This window comes from Schistocerca cancellata, chromosome 1 (genome assembly GCF_023864275.1).
Source record: "Schistocerca cancellata isolate TAMUIC-IGC-003103 chromosome 1, iqSchCanc2.1, whole genome shotgun sequence".
NCBI lineage: Eukaryota > Metazoa > Arthropoda > Insecta > Orthoptera > Acrididae > Schistocerca > Schistocerca cancellata.
In genome coordinates, this window is record NC_064626.1 from 155,809,470 (window position 1) to 155,836,975 (window position 27,506).

The following is a 27,506-nucleotide window of genomic DNA, read 5'->3' on the forward strand; positions in this document are numbered from 1 at the left end:
TACATGTCTGTGCTCCAGGGCATCTTCATAATGTATCATGGCTCAGGATGGCAAACAGCTTTCCAAGTTCACTGTATAGCACTCTGGCCAACAACAGCATAGCTAAAGGCAACACCTCGTAAGCAATTTATCTGACTTAGCAATTAAATGATCACAAAATAAATATAGGACTATTTGGATAGCAGACCTTCACGAATCATTGATCATGTGTGAATATACATTATATAACTATGTTGTGCATATTGGAATAAGCCTAATACTGACAGCAACATAATATTATTACTTAAAAATTATTAGTTAAAAATATTATTACAGTAAAACTTGCTCAAATCAGCACATGTAGAATTCAGAAATCTGCCCAGACCATATAAGTATTTCAGTCCAACACATTCAGTGCATGTTCATATGCTGATATTTTGTATGAGGCAGAACATGCCTAATGCAGAAATGGAAAGCAAATCTTAGAACATACTTAATAATTCATTGTGTAATAGGAAAAGAGCCTATACAGTACTACTGTATTACAGTTCATTTGCTATTCATGACTCTACAAGGATGTTACTTTTAACACCTCTGTTAAGCAGCACAAAACCAAGAAAACAGGTCCAGTGCAGTGCAGCACTGCTGGTGTGGACCTAAAACCATGCCGCTCTGTGCAACAACGAATAAGTTACACTAAGTGTCGGTGCAGTACCTCATAGGATACAGTTTGTTTGTCAGCACTCTGTTTGTTGGCTTTCTCATTTTCCTCATTACTAATGCACACCAGCGCACGCAGGACCATTGTTCCTAGAATGAAATTTTCACTCTACAGCAGAGTGTGCGCTGATATGAAACTTCCTGGCAGATTAAAACTGTGTGCCGGACTGAGACTCAAACTCGGGACCTTTGCCTTTCGCGGGCAACTGCTCTACCAACTGAGCTACCCAAGCACGAGTCACACCCCGTCCTCACAGCTTTACTTCTGCCAGTATCTCATCTCCTACTTTCCAAACTTTACAGAAGCACTCCTGCGAACATAGCAGAACTAGCACTCCTGAAAGAAAGGATATTGCGGGGACATGGCTTAGCCACAGCCTGGGGGATGTTCCAGGAGGTTCGCAGGAGAGCTTCTGTAAAGTTTGGAAGGTAGGAGACGAGGTACTGGCAGAGGTAAAGCTGTGAGGGTGGGGCGTGAGTCATGCTTGGGTAGCTCAGTTGGTAGAGCACTTGCCTGCGAAAGGCAAAGGTCTCGAGTTCGAGTCTCGGTCCGGCACACAGTTTTAATCTGCCAGGAAGTTTCAGGATCATTGTTGCGCATCTACTAACACTCTGCTGCAATGTGCGCAGTGAAAGAGGTGGGTATTGTTCCATTAAACAATGGTTTTACCCGGCAAGTTCATTATTTTCTGCCAGTTTCAGTTCACTAGTAGCACTTTAAGAGATACAGTAACATGATGTCAAACAAACGGTATGTGTCATTAACAATTAATGAAAAAATTAATGTAATCGAGGTGAGTGAGAAAGACAAACTCTCTGTGCACGAAATTGTGTTGTATTTCAAATGCGGTAAAACACATATTTATGAGACTTTAAGAAACAAGGATAAGATTCAGGATGAATGGATGAAAGGGAATTGGCAGATGAAAAGAAAGACGAAGAAGACTGGAAATGAAGAAATTAACAAAATAATGTGGGTAGGTTTGTTAAGTGTGCCAGCAAAAAATGTACCTTTACCTGGACCCATGTTGCAGAGGGAGGCTCTGGAAGACACTACAGAGCTTGTAATTATTGAGTTTAAGGCATCCAGAGGATGGCAGGACAGCTTTGAAGCTAGGCATAACATTGTGTGGAATGAGGTGTGTGGGGAAGCTAAAGATGTGCAGGAAAGTGTAGCAACAGAGTGGAAGACCATACTGTCCAACTTAATTGTGAAGTATGATCTGAAAGACATGTTCAATGCTGATGAAACTGGACTGTTTTATTGCACACTGCCTTCAAAACTGCTAGCAATTCGAAGTGAAAAATGCTGCACAGGCAGAAAAATGTCCAAGGAAAGACTCACTGTACTGCAGTATGGAAACATGTTAGGTGAAATGGAGAAGCCACTGGTGATTGGAAAGATAGCAAAATTGCATTGTTTCAAAAACATAGACATCAGTAAGCTTCCAGTCACATGGTGAAGCAATAAAAAGGCATGGATGGTGAGTGATGTTATGGAAGAATGGCTGGGCTCTTTCAATGCCAAAATGAAAAAAGGAAATCACCAAGTTCTCCTTTTCTTACACAATGCAACCTGCTACCCAAAAGTAATGTTACTGAATGTGAAATTGGCTTGGTTCCCTCCAGGTTCAACTAGCCTCACACAACCCATGAACCAGGGGGTTATTTACACATACAATGTCATTATAGATGATTAATGATACAATCTCTTATCCTTAGTTTTGAAGAAGCCGAATGTGTGTTTGCTCTTGAATGGTCAGTTTCTGTCCTGGATGCAATAAATTGGATTGGCTTAGCAGTAAAGGAAATAAAACCGGAAACTGTCACCAACAGCTTCTGTGGCCATCAACTTACAAGAAAATGCACCAGCAATTGCTGAATTAATGAAAATGTGAAACATTTCATGTAGTGTAGATGATTACATTCGAAGTGATGACTTTCTGTCAACTCACTCCACTTACACTTCAGCATCAGATTTAATAGAAATCCACAACATAGAGGATGATGATGAAGAAACAAAGGAAGAAGAAGAGGAGCATAATTATGTCCCAAGAAAAATTAATAAGCCTGAAGAAGCAACTGCATGCATAAATGATGTTATGCAATTTGCACCTCACACAAATTCTCCCAACTTGTTGGAACTATTGTATGGTGCAAAAAATTGCCTAGAAATTGCCCCCGAACACATTGAAACAAGTCTCACTTCTTGATATGTGGCAAAAAAGTGGAATGTAAATCAAATAAACATGAGAATAATATGCATGTATATAAAATAATAAACAAACTTAAATTTTGAGAAAAATATAGAAATGCTGTGTTATTTATCAATTAGTGTAATAGTCCAGTGTTCTATTGTCCAATATACAGTAAATGTATATCTACTGTGCTGAAGTGAATGAACGTACAGTATATGCATAACTACAAATTTTTAATGTACTTTTGTGCATGATACCTGACAAATTTTACATAGCCCAGCGAGTTTTGTGTAATCCAGAAACTTGTCCAATTTGGAAAATTAGTTTAGTCCCAGGCAATTCTGTTTTGTGCAAGTTTACTGTACTTAAAACCTATTACTTAAGAATTCCGATTGTATGAATACTATATTTATTGGGCACACTGTTTACATAAATTCTAATTGTTGATACACACATTGCTCAATCTCTAACACAGTTCTGCTTTTGTTTTGGGATAAGCTATAACTATCAAATGATGACCTGAGGTTGTATTCCACCTCTCTCCTGACCCTGACAGTTTTAATGCTTTTTTGTCTGTACTGCAGCTCTGTAATCAAATGCTCTACTTTAACCAACAGTTAGCTTTAGGAACATAGTATTTTCTTCAATTTACAGCTACAACTCCCCTTACATCTTTGCTCACATGTATTAATTATAATTAATCACTTAATTTAATACTTCACAAAACTGACTGCCTATGTTTCCTCATGCCTGCATACTTGATACACAACCATTCATGACACACAAACCATATGCAACGTTTTATGCCAGGGCTGGTCGGCATATCTGGTTAACTAGATAGACTTTGATAGTGGTAGTGCACACATTCCACTTATCTCTGCTACTACTAAGGAAAGGGACGAGCACACCAGTGGCCAGAGCAAATGGAAGAGCCACTATTTGAAGACAGCATGTGCAGAGTTGCAAGATATTACACCGTGAACAGTTATCAATAAATAAAAGTAAAAACAGTCATGCTCATTTCATGAGAAGGAGCAAATGAACTTCCACACTTTATGTGTCACATAGAGCACCATTTTCTCTGATAATATGGTTTTATTTGTACTCTGGATATTATTATGTTTAGATATAGTAAAATGGTGTGGCTCAGTGGGTAGGTGCCAGATTTCAGATCCTAAGGTCTGGAGTTCAATGCTAAGTCAACACTTGGCATTTTATTTCTGTCACCTATCACACCTTGCCTCTGACAAGTATTTGTTAATGTGAAAAATGCCAAGATAAATGATGGCATGGAGTCCACATGAAACTTGATAAGTCAGTTCTGTAGTTCCACCACCATTTTTTGAGCATTACTGTGGCAGCATAGCTGTGCAGGATATCGATATGCCAGTTACAGCAACAGTGCTGTTTATGCACCGCAAGATAGATCAGGTCAGGCACTGCAAATCTTCCAGCAGTGGTAAGACTGGGTGGTTACAGGATGGTTCAAGCAGTTTTTTTCCACTGACTGGTCGCAGAAATCTTGTCAGGTGTGTGACCAGAACTGGTACATTGGCACAAAAAATTGGAAGAGGTATTCGCAGCCCGACAGACCTATTGTGACAAGAGGACTACACCAGGGGCTGCCACACCACAGGTCAGCTAGTGGCCACCATGAGCCCAGTCCTCTTCCACTGTCAAACCATCTTCTAGCACTGCGCCCTTCTTCTTGAGCTTGATGCATCTCCACTGGTCCAAGCTCACTCCCAGAAGCAGCTCAACTCCTATCCATGGGACAGTCAGTTGTGATCAGGAAGGTACAGCCACTAACCCTTCTATATTGGTGCAAGTGCTGTGGCACCTCACACCGTCACTTGCATGAGGCTAGATTTCCCACCAAGAGGGTGTCATCTTCTACCAAAGTTCTGGCCATCTTCCACACAGCTTCCACAAGCAGCTGTGGCACAACTAACTAGCTGGCCAATGGGCTTCAGCATTCTGGGGACCGAGTGAGGTGGCACAATGGTTAGCAAACTGGACTCACACTCAGGAGGATGACAGTTCACACCCGCTCTGGCCAACCTGATTTAGGTTTTCCATGATTTCCCTAAATCACTTCAGACAAATGCCAGGATGGTTCCTTTGGCATGGCATGGCCGACTTCCTTTCCTATCCTTTCTTAACCTGATGGGACTAATGACCTCTCTGATCCCCTCCCCCTAATCAGCCAACCAACTGTTCTGGCATGTGTATGTGATGGCCTACCACCTAAGCACTAGCCAACATTGCACGGCATGTGCCTACTGCTCCACAAGCCCAGAGGGGTGTGGCTGCCACACTGTGGCTTTTGTGTGTAGTCACATGAGTTATAATAAAGTGATTGACTTTTAATATTGTTTTACTAAGCTGCCATTGGCCTGCTCCTCGCCACAACCCTACATTACCATCGAGTAATGCGGAAGTGACTTGTCACCCCCGGTGCTCCACACCAGTTGGTGACAGAAGACAACACCAATCCGTGGATGAAGAAGATAACTCGACTACTGCAGGTTTGCAGTTTTGTCAACATATGATGGGGATATAATTGAAAATCAATGAGACTTTTGCCAAATGTGTAACTGTATTGGTAAGTTCAGTAGTCACAGACAATGTTCATTGAGTGTGTAAATAGGAATGTTAGTTTTGTAATGTGTTATCACAAGCAAGATTTGTAGATCATTCTGTAGAAGTATATAAGGTGGTGACAATGTGTAGAAATTCAGGAGGTGAAGCTGAGGTTTATCAACGAATGGTCATGGTTTTCAGTGTGTGAGTAGTAATTATGGGCAGTCACTCAGGCAGAGTAACTAACTTATGGTAAAAGATATTATGATATATTATGATAACCTTATGGTTAAGTGTCCTTGTCATAGTTAGATTTTGTTTTGTTAGCTTACTTCACCCATAACCTTTCAACAGTTTAGTCCTCTTAGAAAACAAAATCTGCTTATATTCTATTAAATATAAAGTCAGTTTTATACATCACTCATTATTATGAATTTAAATGTATTATTCCTGTGCATTAAAAGGCACCAGTAGAGTTTAAACAATTTTCTTCTCTGCATTTATAATTACTCTGAAGCACTTACAAATATGATAATTACTCGTGATTTTTCTACGCAAATGTTTCCAACACTGATGATCTTTTATATGAGGTTCATTCAAATGAAACGTGGTCAGTGCATCTATCTTTGTCTTACATGAAAGGTGGCACCATGTAACTGCAGGTATGATGGCACCATCTATTGGTAGAGAGACTGACGTAAGTGCACCACTTGATGTTGCATAGTGCCAGTGTGGTTTCACGCCAAAGAGAAGGTGGTCACACAAGTTATCATCCACTACTGAACATGCAGGTGAGTAAGCAGGAACAATGAGAAGTGATTCAATTGGCAGTGGAGGGAGTTGGAGGCCGTGAAATGTATCGACAGATGAAGGCTGTGTATGGTGAGTACAGTCTGAGTCGTTCAAGTGTTGTGGATTGGTGCAAACGATTCCTTGAGGGTCATGAGTCACTGGAGGATGATGCTTGTCCTGGACAGGCTCATCATGTCATCACACCAGAAATTGTTGCAGAGGTGAATGATTTAGTCTTGGATAACCACAGAATCACCATGGACAAGATCCATCGGTTACTGGGTATTAGCATAGGCACGGCCCACACCATAATGAATCAACACTTGAACTTTTGAAAAATCTGTGCACAGTGGGTTCCCCACCAACTGAGTGCCGAACAGTGCAATACTCGAGTGTTGCTGTCTCTGAGTCATCTGCATCATTATCATGAGGAGAAATATAGCTTTCTGTTGCGTATTGTCACAGGTGACGAAACATGGTGTCACCATTTTGAACTGGAAGGCAAGTAGCAGAGCAAGCAGTGGTTTTATGAGATTTCAACACCTCCAAAGAAATCAAAGGCCATGCACACCAGTTTTGGTAAGGTCATGAATGGTTCAAATGGCTCTGAGCACTATGGGACTCAACTGCTGTGGTCATAAGTCCCCTAGAACTTAGAACTACTTAAACCTAACTAACCTAAGGACATCACACACATCCATGCCCGCGGCAGGATTCAAACCTGCGACCGTAGCAGTCGTGCGGTTCCAGACTGTAGCGCCTTTAACCGCTCGGCCGCTCCGGCCGGCAAGGTCATGAAGTCGTTGTTTTTTGGCCACAAGGGCCCACTGCAAGTCGAGTTCCTAGAACCACCATCAATGCCCAGTGTTATCAAGCCACTTTACAGAACCTTAGATGAGCCATCAAGTCGAAATGCCAAGGCATGTTGTCCAATGGCGTTATCCTCCTGCATGATAATGACCGCCCACACAGGGCGAATGCGATGAAGATGACATTGCAGCAGTTTTGATGGAAACTGCTAAAACATCCACATCTCGACCTTTCACTGTGTGACTTTCCTATGTTTGGACCTCTAAAACAAACTATTTGCAGGCATCGACTTGAAATGGTCAACGAAGTGTGTGACTGGGTCTGGGACTGGATCCGACAGCAGCCTACTATCTTCTTCAAGGATGGAATTGAATGGCTGGTGCCACAATGGGATAAATGTGCCAACAGTTTTGGTAACTATTTTTGAGTATATGTACTATGTATAAGTACATTTTTGAGTTAATAAAACTGTTACCGTTACTTTACACTAGTGACTGGGTTTCATTTGAATGAAATGTAAGAGCATCAACACAGCAAGGAAAATAATGGAACAGGCGTACAACTGGTTCACAGCAAACAGTTAAATTTTTAAAGCATAAAGACTTACATTACACAACACCAATTACTTAAAAATATGTTACAGGTACAAGAAGTAGGGATCAGTGGAGGTTGGATCGGCTTCCTGTGTGAAGCAGTGAAGCATCCAAATGTATAATAAAATGAGGTGGCAATCATAAAGATCAGTTTTGTTTTCTTTCCATTTGGAAATATCTGCCATTAAGTTGACCTGGAGATGGGGTTGTTAATATGTGTACTTTGCTTACTTTCACTCTGTACTTGGGTGACCAACATTTGTCATGCTTTTAAGGAAGATGACCAACAGCTGACCATTATTTCAAAGGAGGTTTAAATTTAAACTGCACATTATATCACTTTATCTTGGAATGGATGACAATGGAGTTATAAATATAAACAAAAACTGGCACACTTTGGTTAATTTTATTCTATTACAGAACATGGTATCATATTTTGGGCTAACTCCACAAACTGATAGAAAGTTTTTAGAGTTAAAAAGCATGTAATAAGACTCCTCGCATTCCCTTCTTTTTTCTGAAGAAGTATAAACAGGAAAAAGACTATATGTCGACAATCAATTGTTATACGAAAACTTTTCAAGTCGGTCAGGGAACTCGGACTATCAATAGCGGTTCATGGATTAATATTTATAATTGGGATCACTGACAAAATATACAGCAGAAATAGGCAGTCAATAAGGGAACCAATAGGGTTAAAAAAATATTGCTATATATGGCAGATCCCATGAAATATGGGAGAGTTGGTCATCCTATTTGGTATTATCCTGTGGCAAACTCTTCTGGGGAAATGACTATTTATTCACAAAATTATAGCTTTTGGCCATTAAGGCCTTTGTCAGCAATAGACACACACAGACACAGACACAGACACACACACACACACACGTGCGCGTTTGCACTCTCAGACAACTGAAACCACTGTGGTTTCAGTAGTCTGAGACTGCAGGTGTGTGTGCAAGTTGCATTTGCATGAGTTTGTGTGTGTGTGTGTGTGTGTGTGTGTGTGTGTGTGTGTGTGTGTCTATTGCTGACAAAGGCCTTAATGGCCAAAAGCTATAATTGTGTGCATTTTTTTGTTGCGCCTATTGTGACTCAGTATCTCCGCTATATGGTGAGGAGCAACTTTCCTTCTCTAATATTGTTACATTCCATCCTGGATTTTCCATTGTTTGAGAATGGAGTTTTATATTCTGGTGCAAAAAACTATAACAGGCTCCAAGCATATATCAAACATGAGATTTAAAATCCATAAACATGCAAAAACAAACTAAAAGAATATCTCATTACCCGTTCCCTGTATGATTTATCAGAGTATCTGGGCTCAGAGATGTAAAGTCCGTGTAACTCTAATGTTTATATTAAAGAGATCTTCATTTTTCTACAGTATAGATACCTGCATAGGTATTGACAGGTGGGTAAGGGTAGCAATAATGAAGACTCCCCCCTTTTACCTGGACTCTGGAGTACAGAGATTTTATTCATATACTGAGTGAATAACCAAAAATTCTATAATAAAAATTTTTTCTGTCGCTTGCACAATTTAGTTCTTGTGCAATGACACATCTAAAACTGACTTGCTCACCTATTTGAAAAATGGAAATTTTAGAGCCTTGTTCATGCCCCAACCCGCTCTCTGCTCCCTTGAAAAATTTCTGCAGACATCCACAGACAGCTGATAGCGATCTGTATAAAGATACATAAGGCTTTGATTGAAGCATTAGATGAAAAGAACAGCTGAGTAGTATAAGACAAGAAGTGCTGTGTTTTTTCGCAAGGTTGTAATTTTCTCTTGCTCGTACACAAACAAAGGTATAATTTAATTCCCATAATTGTCATTTGAGTGGATTTCTGCTGGTTATTATTTCTTCTCAGTACTGGGTTACTTTACAGGAGTACACTGTAATGGCTGTTTCTGCCTGTTAATGTTTTACCCCACCCATTTCACTTCCTTGAAGTCCTCCTCGATGGTGGGATTTACGGGTCATAATGTACAAATGAATGAAGTAATATCAATATCTCCTAAAAAACCAAAAGGCAGTTTCTTCAGTTAACCAAAATGAACTTCCCACAAATCCTGTCCAACTGGAGCAAGTTGGAGTCTCCAATTGAAATTGTGTGAAACCTCTGATCATTTCCCATGATCAGTGCTACTGCTGCTTAAGAACTAGTGCATGTTCTTGAAAGTGCTCAACAATGTTCTACAGAAAAAAGTTATTTAACCTATGTGAGGACTTTCCAGTAAAGAGCAGATATTAATCAAGTCAATGTAAATAGTAAGGAAAGTCTCACCAGCACCAGTATAGTATCACTAGATGCTGTGCTCTTACATTCTCCAACTAATTCATTTTTAAAATTTCCAAGGAATTTTGAAAAACATAAAATAAATTCTAAATCCCTGGTGAAATCTACAGAGAATTGTAAACTATAGCTTATCCCTCAAATATAGCATTTGCCACAGTATCCCATCATTCATCTGCCCATAATAAATTACAACTCCATTTCAAATCATTTTCATTCATACTCAATTTGTTCAATTTGCTGTGAATTATCACTCTACAATCATAATTATCAGCAACAGAATGGCACACAAAAGTAATTAATAGTCAAGAATCATTAATGAGAAGACCTTATACTTATTCAAGAAGACAAGAGAGGAAACTTTTCAGAAGACCTCCAAGATTCTTAGAGAATCACAAGAAAAGTATAGGAATGTCAAACCAGTATTCAGAGGCAAATGGTACCATTTCAACCTTACAATATTCCCCAGTTAGTTAAAAGGATGTCTTAATGAATTAATTCAAATATGCCAGGCCCTGTATCACAGTGCATATTACCTTAAATAGTTGGCACATGAGCAAGTGCCTTGTCTTTCCTGAATTAGTGGTTATAGTGTTGGTCCTGCTGTGGAAGGCCACGCATACTGTGATACTATTGTTGTGCTCACGACTCACTGCACTGGTTGTCATGCAGAGGTAGCCGAACGCTCGTCTCCTCGATGAGTTCGACAGGGTATGAAAGCAGAAATGCACAAACTCTTTCCATGTGTTTAAACATCACATCTCCTCATGTACACATGTACACACAAGTATTGCCCACCTAGCCATACAATATCCTAACATGACAGTTCAAATAATACTGCTTAACATGCCTATTTATTGACACTTCCTGACTTCTTTTCGGTTCACGAAGTCCTTCCGTATCACTTGTGTTCGTACCACAAAGTGATTTTGCAGTGACCAACATCCAGTCTTCACACTTTCTTCCTTTTCCCAAACTTTTTGTTGATGCATTTCTTGTAATTTTTTACTCTGAAATACTTCCTTTCTCCTGTTATGCTAGCTTCTAAAAAGACTGAATCCTTCAATTACTAATCAGTTCTTATTATATTTTTGTATTTCCTTCTATATTCCATGGGCCTCCATTCTTGTGGTTGTAGTTGGACAGAAGCTGTTGCTGTGACCACTACTGTTACTCAAAAGTCACAGTATCTGCAATCAAATCATTAAATTCATCAACCCAACAACATTCAGGATTCTAAGAATGTTACTTACACCAGCAATGTCCCGCGTCTGGCCATCCCGATTTAGGTTTTCCGTGATTTCCCTAAATCACTCCAGTCAAATACCAGGATGGTTCCTCTGAAAGGGCACAGCCAACTTCCTTCCCTGTTCTTTCTCAATCCGATGAGGCCGGTGACCTCACAGTTTGGTCTCTTCCCTCAAACAACCCAACCGGCAATGCACAAATCTACACAATACTGCCCCTGTGTTACTTTTTTCTGCCTTGCAATGCTGTCTGCTCCAACTGTAATATAATGGTTCTATTCTGTTGAGCTACTGATGTCACTGCCTCATAGTATTACTAATCCAAGTTGATGCTGTACTTCCATTACACATGTTACCAATATCACAGATAATCCACATGTCCAAAACTGAAATTGCATGCATGTGTGAGGCAATCCTTAGTGTTGTATCCTTTACTATTGCCTAAAATAGTTCCTTACAGTGTGACTTTGCACTTTTCAAAATCATTCACCGAATTCATAGGTCCTCGGAGTGGCAGCCGAAGTCCTGCTTGCCAATCAACCCACTCTACCAAGGACATTTTATACAACAACTCCATCACAGAAGGCTACGTGTTTACATTTTATATAAACTACAGTCATAAAAAAGGCATTCCACTACCAGGATGGCAGGTAATATAACATCACTTGGATCAATAATTTACTACACTGGAGTCCAATGACTTTTTTGATGCCCATAGCCTTCCTTTGTCAGGAAAGTTCCAGGGCAGGTTTTTCCTTTTTTATTTCTGAGTTTGTAACACTAAAAGAGGAACAAATGTTGTCTTTATGTTACTTGGTTTGTGTACATTCTTTAAATGACCTTGGCCATGTTTCTACATGAACTCACTAGGTGGCAGGACTGTGCTTAGTAACACATGTTTGAGTTCTTGGTGTATTAGATGCAGTGACACAATGGATGCTGATTGTGAGCAAAGAGTGAACTTTAAGTACTGCATTATGTTCAGAAAAACCCATAGTGAAACAGGGACAATGATTAGTCAAGCATATGCAAGCAAGATACTTTCAAGAAGTTGTGTTTTCGAATGGCAGAAAAGGTTTCGTGAAGGCAGAGACTCAGTGCAGGATGGTCCCAGAGCTGTTCGCCTGTCTACAGCACATACCGATGCAAATATGGAGTGTGTAAGGCAGTTATTGAAGAAGACTGCCATGTAACTATGTGTGTGATATCAGAAGAACTTAATCTGAATCGTGATAAGTGTCATAAGATTTTACACAAAGATTTAGGGAAACAGAAACTTCAGGCAAAACTCATCTCTCACACACTAACAAATGAACAGAAGAAGGAAAGACAAATAATTTCTGCTGAACTATGGCATAGAGCCAGACACGATCCCACATTTCCGTCAAATATTACTGCTGTGGATGAAACCTCGTGCTACCAGTATGACTCTCAAACGAAATGTCGACGTGCTGAATAGAGAAGTCATGGATCACCAGCCTCGAAAAAGGTTAACAAGAACCTTCAAGAACAGAGACAATGTTGATCACATTCTTTTACAATAGAGAATTAGTTCATCATGAGTGTGTTCTTCCAGGTCAAACAGTGAAACAAACTCTTTAAAGTATTGAAATGTTGGTGACAAGCAATTCAATGTCACTTCCCTGATTTGTGGCATTCTCATGACTGGTCCTTACTGCATGACAGTGCAAGGTTTATGCTATCCATGGACTTCCCAAACCTAAGGTAATACCTGCTTTGGCCATGGGATCTGGAGGGACTCCCATGACAGTCAACTGTAGTGACTACAATTATGTGCATGTTATCACTGCCAATCCTGGAGGTTTTCAGCACACAAGTGTCCCACACCTACATTATAGGACACATCTGGTTTCCCCCAGCAGGTGCCACCATCATACAAGGTATCTTCACTTGCCCCATATTCCAGAGCTCTCAGAATAAGAGGTGCAAAGATAAAAAGTCTTCAAGACTAATTGTCCATTTCCAATACAGAGCTGCAAGGAGCTCGACTGATTTAATCCTTACATTTCAAAACTAGCCTTTGAATCAACCAGTGAGACTTTTGAAAGGGTCTGTTGCCTTTCAACATGGTTACATAGCCACCATCAGACACATCCAAGGACCACAGGCCAAGAGAGACAATCTACAGACAGGGAGCTCAGGTCATGAGTTGACTACAAGACCATGAACTTGACACCACACCTAAACCAACAGTTACTTGAGTGATGGTCTCTCAAGTGATTCAGGCCAGCTCTTATTCTGCAGAATAAGCAAATGGACAAGAATTAAGAATGGTTTTTGATGCTCTGTGTTTAGTTATTGGTCTCCAACCTAGATGTATTCCGACTATGGTTCAACGAAAGAAGCAAAATGTTCAGATATGTAAACTTAATAGCAAGTACAAGAAATGTCTTAAAAAAAACTTCACTCAGTACTGGCTTATGAGTTCCTTAGTAACATGTTCCATTGATCAATCTCACGGTAACTGTTATGATGTGGAACATGTCAAGTGCATAAGAAATGAACACATGAATGAATGTTTTTTTAATGAAAAAAAAAAAAGGTTAAAACTTTTATTACCTACCCCATTCCCTTAAATGGCACAAAATACATATATTATACCAATATATTTATTTATTCCTTTTCAAGAATCCATCTATGGTATACAAGGAGTTGTCAAGGAGATACGATTTCAATTTATTTTTAAAAATGTTATTGCTGTCTGTCAGACATTTTATTTCATCTGGTAATTTATTGAAAAGTTTTACAGCAACATATTTTACCCCTTTCTGTGCCAAAGGTTTCAACAACCTTTACCAATGAAATGCAAGAAACCCCTCTCCAGTGGTGGGTCTACTTAAGTTCAAACATTGATGCACAGAGCCCCATTTTCTGTGTTTATCATTTCATAACATTTAAAGACTTTCATTGCAGTCAGGGCTTGTCATCTACGGAATAATCATTGTATTGAAGACAGACAGAATTGTAAACCTTTGTATCTGTATACATCTCAACATTCAAATATACTGCTATCAACTGACAATGAACTACAGCAATGTTATGTATTACTTTCAATATTTTATATAAGATGTAGGATAGTTAATATCTGAATTATCTGTTCACAAACTGCTCATGTTCCTCACTCCTGTATCCAGTAAAGGACTACAAAGTGTGCAAAGTAAGTTACAACAGTCTCCAGGTTATTAGGAAGTACGGTGAACTGCCTCTACATCCTTGGCCCATGGTACCACTACCAACATTTAACAAATAAAATCCTACACCACCCTTTTCATAGCTTCCTTTAACCGTTCTGTGGGCTGTGGGAGATATACTTCCCACTAATGGTATTCCTTTACTGAATTCATGGAAATACGTGTTCCCACTTCCATACACTCCTGGCCCCTAATGGTAGTCTGCTGCACTAGCTCTGGTTTCTGTTTGTTGCTAAACATAGCTTTTAGGGCTGTGGAAAGTATATATCCCACCAAATAATGGTGTTCCCAGGGTTCTTGGGAAGTACGCTAACCACCAAAAGTCTTTTCTGAAAGGGGCTCGGGAAATATATATATCACAATGTCTTTTGTGGTCCTTGGGAAGCATACTTACCACAAATGTCGAGGTACTACAATGCTTCTGGGAATACATCTTACCACCACTGTATTTGCCTGACATCTTGTGGTAATACACTGTACCAGCTGTATGAAAACAGCTACAACAATCAGTTTGTGTGTATCATGGGATCACTGCTGTTGTTGGAAGAGTTTGCTTCGCTTCTGAAGTATATGTCTGTGTCACTATTATCAGCTCATAGCTTTACTGTTCTCACATTGTGGTAAGTAAATTTTAATATTGGTGGCAAATATAATTGGAATGTCATATTATCACTTATTGTTCGCCTCACAATCTTTATTTGCTTTTCGTAGCAAAAATGTCAAAGAAGCACGCCTATACTAAGAAATACACACCAGAAGAAGCATTGGAGTTGCTATTTTCACTACCTAGTGATCTGGATTCTGAAATAGAAAGTGATGAAGCATCAGAAGATGAATTTGTTTCAGATGTTGATCTGTGTTTGGTTCCACAACCTAATATCAATAACAGTGCAAACAATTTTTGCTTCATGGACATCGATATTTCTAGTGACAGTACCGTAAGTGCAGAAGAGCCATTGGCAGAAGAGGAATGGTCCGATGACACTGCTGTTTTCGACTTTCTTCGCACTGATACAAAAGGAGAACCAGTTGTCAACCACCCATTGACAAAACACAGCACAGAGAGAGACTACTTCCTTTCTTTATTTACCAATGAGATGCTGGAGTATGTGGTTCACCAGACAAATCTGCATGCAGAGCAACAGAAACAAAAATGGCAATCTGGTCAAACTGTAAGTGAGTCAACAAATTTATCTGTAGGGGAGTTACAGGCCTAGATTGGAATGAATATCTTGATGGGTTTGGTTGTGTTGCCAAATGTAGCGCACTACTGGAGTTCAGAACCTGCCTTAGGTCAGCCTTACATATCGAAACCTATGACATGCAAATGACATGCAAATGTTTCAAAAAGATATGTGAAACTATTCACATAAATGACAACAGGCTGAATCCTCCAAGAGGGCATCCAAACCACGATAAACTTCACAAGGTCAGATTTCTTATAACCTTTCTGAACAACACAGTTTATAAGCCATACACTGCTAGTAAGGTATTGGCTGTGGATGAAAGCATGATACCTTTCAAGGGACGGTCTTTGCTCAAGCAGTATACGCCTGTCAAGCCAGTAAAACGAGGATACAAGGTATGGTGTTTAGCAGATTCAAAGACTGGCTATGTCATAAAATTTGATATTTACACAGGAAAATCAAATGACAGATGTACAGAAAATTCTCTGGGAGAGCATGTAGTCATTAGCCTCACGCAAGTCCTGAAATATAGTAACAGTTTAGTTGCATTTGACAACTTCTTCACCACAGTGAATCTGATGCAAATGCTTTTGAACAATGGAATCTACTCTATAGGGACTGTCAGAGCAAACCGGAAAGGGCTTCCTTCAATGATGAAAGATAAATGTACCTTGAAACGAGGAGAATTTCAGTTTCAATGCAAACGTGGCATTGCAGCTATACAATGGATGAACAACAAACCTGTCCCTATTTTGACAACTTCAGACAATCCTAGAGATACCACACTTGTCTGAAGAAAGAATAAGGATGGCACAAGCAGCATGGTTATGTGTCCCACAGCTGTGGCAACATACAATAGCATAATGGGAGGTGTAGATCACTTTGATCAACTTAGAGAACGTTATGCAATAGGTCAACGTTCTCATAAGTGGTGGCATCGGATTCTCTATTTCCTATTAGACATGGCAGTTGTAAATGTCTTTATATTGTACAAAACTAATAAAGGACAAGAGGGATATGATGATCAATTGAACTTTCGATTACGACTTGCAAAACAATTGATAGATGGCTTTACATCCCGCAAAAAAAAAAAAGGACGTCCAGTAACCATTCTAACCAAGAACACCGTACCAGATCATGTTTGACTGGCAAATGTAGGCAATCATATGCCTGTTTTAGAAAAAACCTACAGACAGTGCCAAAAGTGTTCAACATAAGCTTGTGACAAGAGAACAAAATATGTATGCTGCTCCTTCAACGTACCCCTGTGTATCGAACCATACTTCCGTCAGTTTCATGGAAAATAAAAAGAACATTTTGTTGAAAAAGAATTATTACTTGTAAATCAATCATTTGAACATTTTGTTGAAAAGGAATTATTACTTGTAAATTTGTAATGTAAATGTTTTTGAAATAAAGTAAAATAAAAAGAAATCACCGTCTTCTTAAAAAATTTTTACATGTAATGCCAACATGTTACAACTTATAAAATGGAAATGGGATACTTCTTCCCACCAAAGTGTAAAGCTCACGAGAGGGAAATCGGTTTACCACTGAAAATGTAAGGTTTAAAAAAGTGCTGTGGTGATATATTTACCACCATAATTTTTAGACCTAAATCACAAAAATAAAATTATCAAAAAAAAAAATAATAATAATAAACTGATCACAATTCTAATTCGATGCAAACAAAATTAGCTTCATTAAGTCGCCACAAAAAATGCGCCCGTTAAGGGGTTAACCTAAGATTTTATGAGGGTCTGCCTTCTCCTCCCCCCGCCCCCCCCCCCCCCCCCCTTTTTTAATTGTCATGAATTTCAAATGCAACTACACAGATTGAAAACCACAGCCTTGACAATTAATTTATGACTTTTCAATAAAACCTGAGTCTGTTTCCATAGTTCTGATCCTTTTTTAACTAGGTCATATATTCCAGTGTGCTAAAACACACAACTTTGCATCCGAAGCCACTGATGCAGGGATGTTTTCACAGACTCCTCACATTCAGAATGAATCCCTTGATGGACTTCTTTTAGCCTGAACATATGGAAGTCTGATGGTGCCGGGTCAGGGCTGTATGGGGAATGAAGCAAGACTTCCCATCCAGTTTTTGCAATCTCTTCAGTCGTATGGTCTTGCGTTGCAATGTAAAAAAAAATATCTGCCATAACTTTTGTCGGGTGAATTCACTGAGGATGCGCATTAAGCTGCTCAAGGGTTTTGACGTATTGGACAGTGTGTAGCATGCATACCTTCTAAATCGTACCCTTTGCATCCCAGAACACAGTAGCAATAACTTTCCCTCCCAATCACACAGTTTTGAACGTTTTCTTCTTCAGTGAGCTTCTATGATGCCATGTCACTGTCTGCTTTTTAATTCTGGTTCCAAAAAAATAAAACTGCTTCCTTTCTGGTCACAGTTTTTTGCAGAAATTCCTCCCCCTCCAGATGGAAGCACTACAAGAGTTGGGAGGCAGTTGTCTTTCTCATCTCTTTATTCTGGTCAGTTAACATTCTTGGAACTCAAGTTGCATGAACCTTTGAGTATCTCAGTTGTTTGACAATAGTCATCACACTGCCTTTACTGAGGGTGGTAATGCAACACAAATCATCTGCAGCCACCTGTTGGTCACCAGGAATAATATCACCAACTTGATGAATGCTGTATGGAGTCGCTGCATTCACCAGCCTGCCACTTAGTGTTTCTTCAACCAATGGCGTTTGCCCTTCAGCTTTGTCACAGTGATGTAGTGACCAACCTATCATCTAACAGTGCTGATAACAACTATTGCATTACCGTAAACATTTTTCTGTTTTTCATGAATGCAAATGGGCATTTCATCTTCTGCATACAAGAATTCTATCACAGAATGCTGCCTACATGAATATCAATGTCAGACATTTAGCAAGTGGCTGCAGTACTGGCATCTGTGACAGAAAGTTATTACTGCAACGGACTGGAGAAGCTTTGCGGAATAGAGCCACATTCAGATTTTTCACTTAAGAAGGAAAAAGTAAGAGACATTACTTTTGGACTGACTTTCATATACTGACCCTTGATTGGCCATTGAGCTCTTTTATTTAAGGTATAACTTCCTTTTAAAAACTCAAGTCATACATTTTATGTCTGCCCCGATAGCTGAGTGGTTAGCGCAGTGGTCTGTCATGCCAAGGGGCCCGGGTTTGATTCCCAGCTGGGTTGGAGATTTTCTTCACTCGGGGACTGGGTGTTGTGTTGTCCTCATTATCATTTTATCATCATCAGTGGAAGGCAATGGGAAACCACCACTGGAATCATTTACCTAGATGCTCATGCGGTGGACACCTCTGACGAGGCTTCCCCCATGACAAGACCTGCCGTAAGGCAGAACACAAAGTTTATACATTTTATGCACTTCTTTAATGTTTCTTGCTCTAGAACACCTACTTCAGTGTGTACATAAGTGTGATTAATTCACTTTAAGTTATCAGTCTGTGGCTGCATACACTAGGTAAATTATTGCATGACTATGTACATACTGCAATATATCATATTATTATGGTTCATTCTGACTCTTAGCTATTGCACATCACATAATTTTAAACAAACATATTATAGTTTTTACATACTCTTTTTAGGTATTATTAATTTTCCAGTAATATTTTGATGTCTGCTTATCCATAATGTAACCTAGTATTAAGTAAAGTTTTGTAAGACACTTCTTGTAAGTAACATTCAATATGGCTGCCAGTGCAAAAGTATGTTGTGCATCTCCTCAGAAAAATATAAATATTTCCATTCAAGAGAAATCGTGTGCAAATTGTGAGGGTGAAATATCGATACTACACTTCCTGTTAAGTAACATTCAATACGGCGGCCAGTGCAAAAGTATATCGTGCATCTCCTGAGAAAAATGTACATATTTCCAGTAAAAAGAAATTGTGTGCAAATTGTAAGGATGAAATATCAAAACTACACAAACAAGTATCCAGTCTACAGTATACTAAAAATGGAAATTACTAAATTTCAAACAACAAAATGTGAACAGCCGACAAAGGAAAGTGTGCCAGCGGACAAAGGAAAGTGTGCCAAAAATTCCTTCAGAAATACTGCCCTTTTCTGATGAGTGGTCTGAAAAGTGTTGCAAGAAGAAAACAGCAATATGAAAATTAAATTCAAGGATCCAGAAGCACTAATACCCCATTGTGAACAATGAGCAGTGAAAAATTCTTATCATGTTTCATGTGAAAACTTGCAATCTGTTAGTCCTCAAACAACTGCTACAAAAGGAAAAAAGTGCTTATTTTAAGTGCCAGTCACGGCAGAAAATGGGGTTTGTACTAGAAGGCAAATTAGGTAAAAAATACAGTGTGCAAAGTATTATAAAACCTGGTGTGTCAATTAAGGAAGTTGTGAAATACGTCATCAAATTAACTGATAACTTCTCCATTAATGATATGTTAAATGTTATTGGTGGCACAAATGAGACTGAAAAACCTCTGAAATTTTGGAAGAACATGATAGATTCTTTGGAATATATGCTTAAACCCATGCACAAAACAAATGTAATAATTCATCCAACACCGCATAGACATCACACACATAGTCTAGATGAAAAAATCAGATCTGTAAATCGCATTATGTTAGAAAAAAATCAACACTGCCACAGGCGTATGTAGAAAGAGATTATCGTTGAATTTAGAGATCAAACACCTGAAAAGAAATGAATACACAACTGCTGGTTTACATCTACACAAACAAGGAAAGATTCGCATCTGTAATACGCTTGCTTCTTTCATACACACAGCAAAAACTGAGAAACCAAGTACAAGTACAGGGAAGAAGCATACGCAAACACACAATCAGATAAAAAGAGCCAGTCTTGAAGTGAAAGTGTCACCCACAAAAACAACAGACAGTTATGAACCAGTATATAACAAAAAATAAGCTCAAAGAAAGTCACAACACACTTATTAGGTTAAATTTCAAGCTATTAAATGCAGCAACAAGGCAGTTGTTAATGGAGAGATGGGTGAAAAAGGATGGAAAAACTGGACATTGGAAACATTTCAACAGAAGAAAGGCAGAACCCACATAAGGTGAACGAGCAAGCCATACATCAAACACCATGACTGCCATCCCTGGAAAACATTAGGATTTTTTTCCACTAACTACACTAGCTCAAATAGATAGGTAAGTGGTGAAGCAAGAAATGATCTACTCTCTGTACCTAATTTTAAATTACTCCACCAAAATATTCAATCACTCTCGAATAAATTAAATGAAATAGAAATAATATTGAACAACCTAAATGATACTTCTGTGCTGTACTTTACAGCACATTGGCTCAAACAAGATATGTTACAGCAAACATATATTCCTAAGTTCAAACTTGCAAGCATATTTCATACGAAAATATCGAGTCCTTGAGGTACCTGTGTATATGTTAGAGAAAATACTGAATTCAATAGTGTAACTAAACACTACAAACTGTCCTGTGTAAAAGATATAGAACTCTCTACAGCTGAACTACCAAGGCAAGATACAGTTATTATTTGAGTATACAACTCACCAGATGGAGACAAAAAAGTGCTTTATAATCGCATGGAGGAACTCTTGGAAGGAATTCACTCTCCCAAGAGAAATATAATTATATGTGGTGACTTTGATATTGATTTCTTGAAATGCAACTAATTCAGAGATGATAGTATAAATCTCACCACAATCGTTCAACATCAGTACAATGGTAACTGAACCAGCTTGACAACTTGTATCTATTATTGATCAGATCTTGATAAATATGAGCAAATATGCCTATAACATAGAAGTTGTAAACACTGATTTTAGTGATCACAATGCTCAAATTCTTGCAGTGAATACTTCAGGACACTAAATTCCCAGTAGAATATGATACACTGTAAGGAATTTCAATACAAAAGATGTGGAATATTTTTGTTCTCTTCTAAAGAGTGAAAGTTGGGAAGATGTAATGACTGTAATTATACCAATGAGAAATATGATAAGTTTATGCCTACAATCAAACCTTTTTTTTAAATGACTTTTATGAGAAAATAACTATGATAGCTCTACTAAAAACAAACAAACAAGTGGATTAGAAAAAGGATAAGGATATCATGTCAAAACAAAAAGAGAGTACTCCAAAGCAAAATACTAATCCTGACTTTATTACATATTTCAAAAGACACAAAATAATATTAACAGGAGTAGTTTAAAAAGCAAAAAAACTAGAAAATGACAAAATATCGTGTAATTTGAAGAAAAACTAAAGCAACCTGGCAAATTATAAGAAAAAAAATGGAAACCTGGTCAGTTAATCACAGTAATATAGAAATGATTACGAATAAAAATAAACTAACTGACCCCAAACATGTGGCTACGGCTTTCAACAGCTATTTTTCTAATATAGCACAGCAGTTAATAAATACACACCTTGACAAACAGCCAGCCAGTCACTCAGATCAAAAAATTAATCCAAACACATTATTCATGTATCCAGCAACACCCGAGGAACTGGATGACGATGTTTGGTTTGTGGGGCACTCAACTGCGCAGTCATCAGCACCCGTACAAAGTCCCAAACGTTACACAGTCCAATTTTTTACACAGCCCAATCTAAGCACTGTCATGAATGATGATGATGATGATGATGATGATGATGATGAAATGATGAGGACCACACAAACAACCAGTCCCCAGCAGAGAAAATCCCCAACCTGGGCAGGAATCGAACCCGGGATCCTCTGATCCAGAGGCAGCAATGCTAACCACTAGACCACGAGCTGCAGACACCTGATGAACTGTCAAGAATCCTAAAAGAATTACCTAATAAATATTCAGTGGGTGTTGGTGAGATACCTAATGCTATTATCAATGTTAGCACAACATTTACTGTGGAACCATTAACAAAAGACATAGTAAATTCATTTTTTGAGAGTGGTAGGTTTCCAAATAATCTAAAAACTGCAAAAGTAACACCTTTGCATAAGAAGGGTACAAAAAGTGATATTTCTAACTACAGGCGAGTTTCAGTATTATCAGGCTTCAGCAAAATTATGGAAAATATGATCCTTAGAAGATTAACAGTTATCTTAAATAAGGAGATGCTGATAAGTGACTCCCAACATGGGTTCAGAGCTGGAAAGTCAACACAGAAAGAAAATTTTGCCTTCTTAAATGAAACATTAAAGCAGTGGATGATAAGCAACACGTGTCTGAGATATTTTTGGATCTAAGTAAAGCCTTCGATGTTATTGATCATGAAATTCTCTTGTGTAAATTAAGTAATTATAGAATAAGAGACCAGTCTGAAAGGTGGCTCCAGTCATACCTCAGATTACAGAAATAAAACACAAAGATAGTGAAACACAAAAAATTTCTAGTTTTTACAGTGATGAGATGAAAATCTAATATGGAGTTTCAAAAGGGTCAGTTCTGGGACCTGTCCTATTTCTGCAGTATATAAATGACTTGGCTGGTAAAATACATGATGGAACCACTGTTCTCTTTGCAAATGACACTAATATTCTAATTAAATCACAGGTGAGGAAAATCTGCAGGATGTTGCAATATCAGTTATGCATACCTTAATGCACTGGTTCAGAACCAATAGGCTCATCATAAACTCTGAAAAAAAAACTCTGGCAGTTAATTTCCACACCACATGAAACCTCCAGCCTGCAAAACCTGTTTTTACTATCGAAGGAAAAACATGTCAAAGGCTGATCATACAAAATTTCTAGGCATTCATGTTCAGGCAGATCTGAAGTGGGAGGTGCACCTAAACAATTTGAATAAGAGATTGAATTCACTAGCATATGCTGTTAAGATGCTCACCCAGAATACACGCTGCTCATCAGTGCTGACAATGTATCACTGTAGTATACAGTCGCTACTTATGTACGGAATAATTTTTTGGGGGAATTCCACAAATTCTACAAAAACATTTAAAATATAGAAAAAGATTATCAGGCTGATAAAAAAGCTAAATTCAAGAATTCCTGCAGGTCCCTTTTTAAAACACTCAAAATATTGCCACTGCCTTGCCTGTATATACAAAATACTAATTTGCACAAAAGGGATCATCTTAGAAAAGGAAAATCACTTCAGATACAACTATGATATACACACATATGAAATCAGGCAGAAGATGAACCTACACATGAATAATGTAAATACAAACTTATGCCAAATAGGTGTGAATCATACTGGAGCTATGTTAGATAATCATTTGCCTTCTTACCTAAAACGCATACCAACATTAAATACATTTAAAATAAAGTTAAAACAGTTCTTGCTTGATCATTCTTTTACAAAACAATGTAATAAGTAAACCTGATTTAGCAAATTTTACTAACTGTCAATTCATAATATAGTTTATGTTGTGTTTATCATGTCATCTCATTTCATGACTGCTATTATCACATGCAGAAGCAATGTAGCACACCAACCTCCATTATTATGCATTTTGATTATGTCAACAATGTAGTCTAAATGACTATTTACTGTAAATTAATTAGGTTTAATACTGTCCTACATCACATGTACAAACAATGTACTAAAATGATTCTTGGACAAATAAATAGATAAACCATTTATGACTATGTTCTAATGATTTGTATTTTTCTAAATTTTGTGGATTTATAAAGATGATAGATTAATCTGTCAAACATGGTTAAGTGCAATAAATATTTCACACTGCACCTGCTGAATGATTTTATTTTGGAAAAATTAATCCTACTAGTTATAAATTCATTACAATAAACAAATCAAATGAAACCCTAAATTACTACACATTTACCTCCATTTCATAGACCTGTCTCTCTGCTTTCTGACATCTATGGAGCAGTTCCCGATATTTACAATGTATACTCTTCTTTGTGCTTATATTTATTACTTCCTTGCTTTTCTGCAGATCAGTCAGCTGTGAAAAGTGAAAGTCTCTGAGAAACAGAGCCACAATAAATAGAAAATATGAAAAGAAAAATTGATTCGTGAATGTACAAATTTCTCTAAATTTTCTGTCTTATTGCAGTTTTATTGTGGACCACAAATAGATTTCCCTTGTTGTATCATGCCACAATTATAATACTCTAGCCACAAACACAAACTAGCCACAGATGGGTGTTTGCATCACTGTTATACACACTTCATAAAGTTTTTGACTAACTTTTGTAATGTTCTCAAATGAGGAATACTCATCCCGAAAATCCTCCCTATACATCCCAAAACAGTATTATGTGAATTGCAGTTTAGCAGTCTGAAACACTAAACAATAATGTACAAATGCTATCCTATTGGTGTACAGAGTCATTTTACAATGTCCTTACATTATGTGGACCATAAAAGGCTACTTGATACATTGAAATGTCATAGAATAAATGTCAAGTATATAGCACGAGTGGAGTCTTACCATGACAACAGAAACCAATAGGTCACAGTAGCAAGTGCATCACAGACATAAAAGTAAACTCAAGATTGGGATAACATGAAACATGAAGTCCCCACAAACTTTGATACTGGGTCTGCAGCTGTTCTTAACCCATAAAAATTATTTTCAATAACTTCGGAGGCATGTTCAAAAAATTAATAGCTGCTAATGATAATAACTTATCAGTCAAGGGTCCAGTCTGATTATACCAGAGACACATCAGATTATATCCAAAAAGACCTGCGGATGGTGCACAGAGAACAGTTTAACTTTTAATCATACAAAGACTCACGTCATGCAGTTTGAAACAAGCAAAAATAGTGCTCAGGTGCCTGAAATAGGCATCAATGGCCCTACACCACAAAACACTTTCTTTAAGATTCCTTTGGATCCTGCTGAATACTGTGCTAAAATGGTTTAAATTCAAAGATACAACCATTGAGAGACAATCTGAAACTCTTCACAGTATTAGTTTATAGCAGTATGTTCCTTGAACAGAGGGTACTAGCTTATTTTGCATACTTTCATTACCAGTTTTCTTATGTATTTAAATTATGGGCAAATGCAGATAAGATAAATAAAAGATGTATCGAGCATATATATACACTCCTGGAAATGGAAAAAAGAACACATTGACACCGGTGTGTCAGACCCACCATACTTGCTCCGGACACTGCGAGAGGGCTGTACAAGCAATGATCACACGCACGGCACAGCGGACACACCAGGAACCGCGGTGTTGGCCGTCGAATGGCGCTAGCTGTGCAGCATTTGTGCACCGCCGCCGTCAGTGTCAGCCAGTTTGCCGTGGCATACGGAGCTCCATCGCAGTCTTTAACACTGGTAGCATGCCGCGACAGCGTGGACGTGAACCGTATGTGCAGTTGACGGACTTTGAGCGAGGGCGTATAGTGGGCATGTGGGAGGCCTGGTGGACGTACCGCCGAATTGCTCAACACGTGGGGCGTGAGGTCTCCACAGTACATCGATGTTGTCGCCAGTGGTCGGTGGAAGGTGCACGTGCCCGTCGACCTGGGACCGGACCGCAGCGACGCACGGATGCACGCCAAGACCGTAGGATCCTACGCAGTGCCGTAGGGGACCGCACCGCCACTTCCCAGCAAATTAGGGACACTGTTGCTCCTGGGGTATCAGCGAGGACCATTCGCAACCGTCTCCATGAAGCTGGGCTATGGTCCCGCACACCGTTAGGTCGTCTTCCGCTCACGCCCCAACATCGTGCAGCCCGCCTCCAGTGGTGTCGCAAAAGGCGTGAATGGAGGGACGAATGGACACGTGTCGTCTTCAGCGATGAGAGTCGCTTCTGCCTTGGTGCCAATGATGGTCGTATGCATGTTTGGCGCCGTGCAGGTGAGCGCCACAATCAGGACTGCATATGACCGAGGCACACAGGGCCAACACCCGGCATCATGGTATGGGGAGCGATCTCCTACACTGGCCGTACACCACTGGTGATCGTCGAGGGGACACTGAATAGTGCACGGTACATCCAAACCGTCATCGAACCCTCGTTCTACCATTCCTAGACCGGCAAGGGAACTTGCTGTTCCAACAGGACAATGCACGTCCGCATGTATCCCGTGCCACCCAACGTGCTCTAGAAGGTGTAAGTCAACTACCCTGGCCAGCAAGATCTCCGGATCTGTCCCCCATTGAGCATGTTTGGGACTGGATGAAGCGTCGTCTCACGTGGTCTGCACGTCCAGCACGAACGCTGGTCCAACTGAGGCGCCAGGTGGAAATGGCATGGCAAGCCGTTCCACAGGACTACATCCAGAATCTCTACGATCGTCTCCATGGGAGAATAGCAGCATGCATTGCTGCGAAAGGTGGATATACACTGTACTAGTGCATGCTCTGTTGCCTGTGTCTATGTGCCTGTGGTTCTGTCAGTGTGATCATGTGATGTATCTGACCCCAGGAATGTGTCAATAAAGTTTCCCCTTCCTGGGACAATGAATTCACGGTGTTCTTATTTCAATTTCCAGGAGTGTATATCCAGTATATATCCACACATTTGAAGCAACCCCTTCAAATAGCATGGAATTCTTATATGCAGCCCACTATTTTTACTTCCTAATGGTATGTAATGCCAGTAATAAAAATCAATTTAATTTGACATAACTTTTACATAACAACAATGCAAAACAGAAAAATTATTTCCTTGAAGATATGTCTTACTGTCTCTGGCTCAAAGGGGTGTGGAGTACTGTAAGCTGGTGCAAAAAGCAAACTCCCATTAGACATAAAGCAAGACACAGAACACAAATAAATTCTAAATAAAAAAAAACACAGCATATCTGAATAACCACCCCTCTTCAAAAAGTAACTGGTTATGTAAATTCAAGGCAGAAAGACCGCTGTTAGCTGCATGACAAGTAGCTATCTTTGTTGTACACAGGTCTTTTTGTTACAAATGTAGATAACTGATAATT

At 39.0% G+C, this 27,506-nt stretch overlaps 1 protein-coding gene across 1 annotated transcript in view; it reads right to left on the reverse strand.

The window, feature by feature from the left end:
• The window catches only part of LOC126131609 (UBX domain-containing protein 11-like), a 153,794-nt gene that overhangs the window by 61,734 nt on the left and 64,554 nt on the right, over positions 1-27,506 (reverse strand). Inside the window, exon 4 of the mRNA XM_049915177.1 lies at positions 24,421-24,543. Coding sequence (XP_049771134.1) covers positions 24,421-24,543 — 123 coding nt within the window. The remainder of the gene's footprint in view (positions 1-24,420; positions 24,544-27,506) is intronic.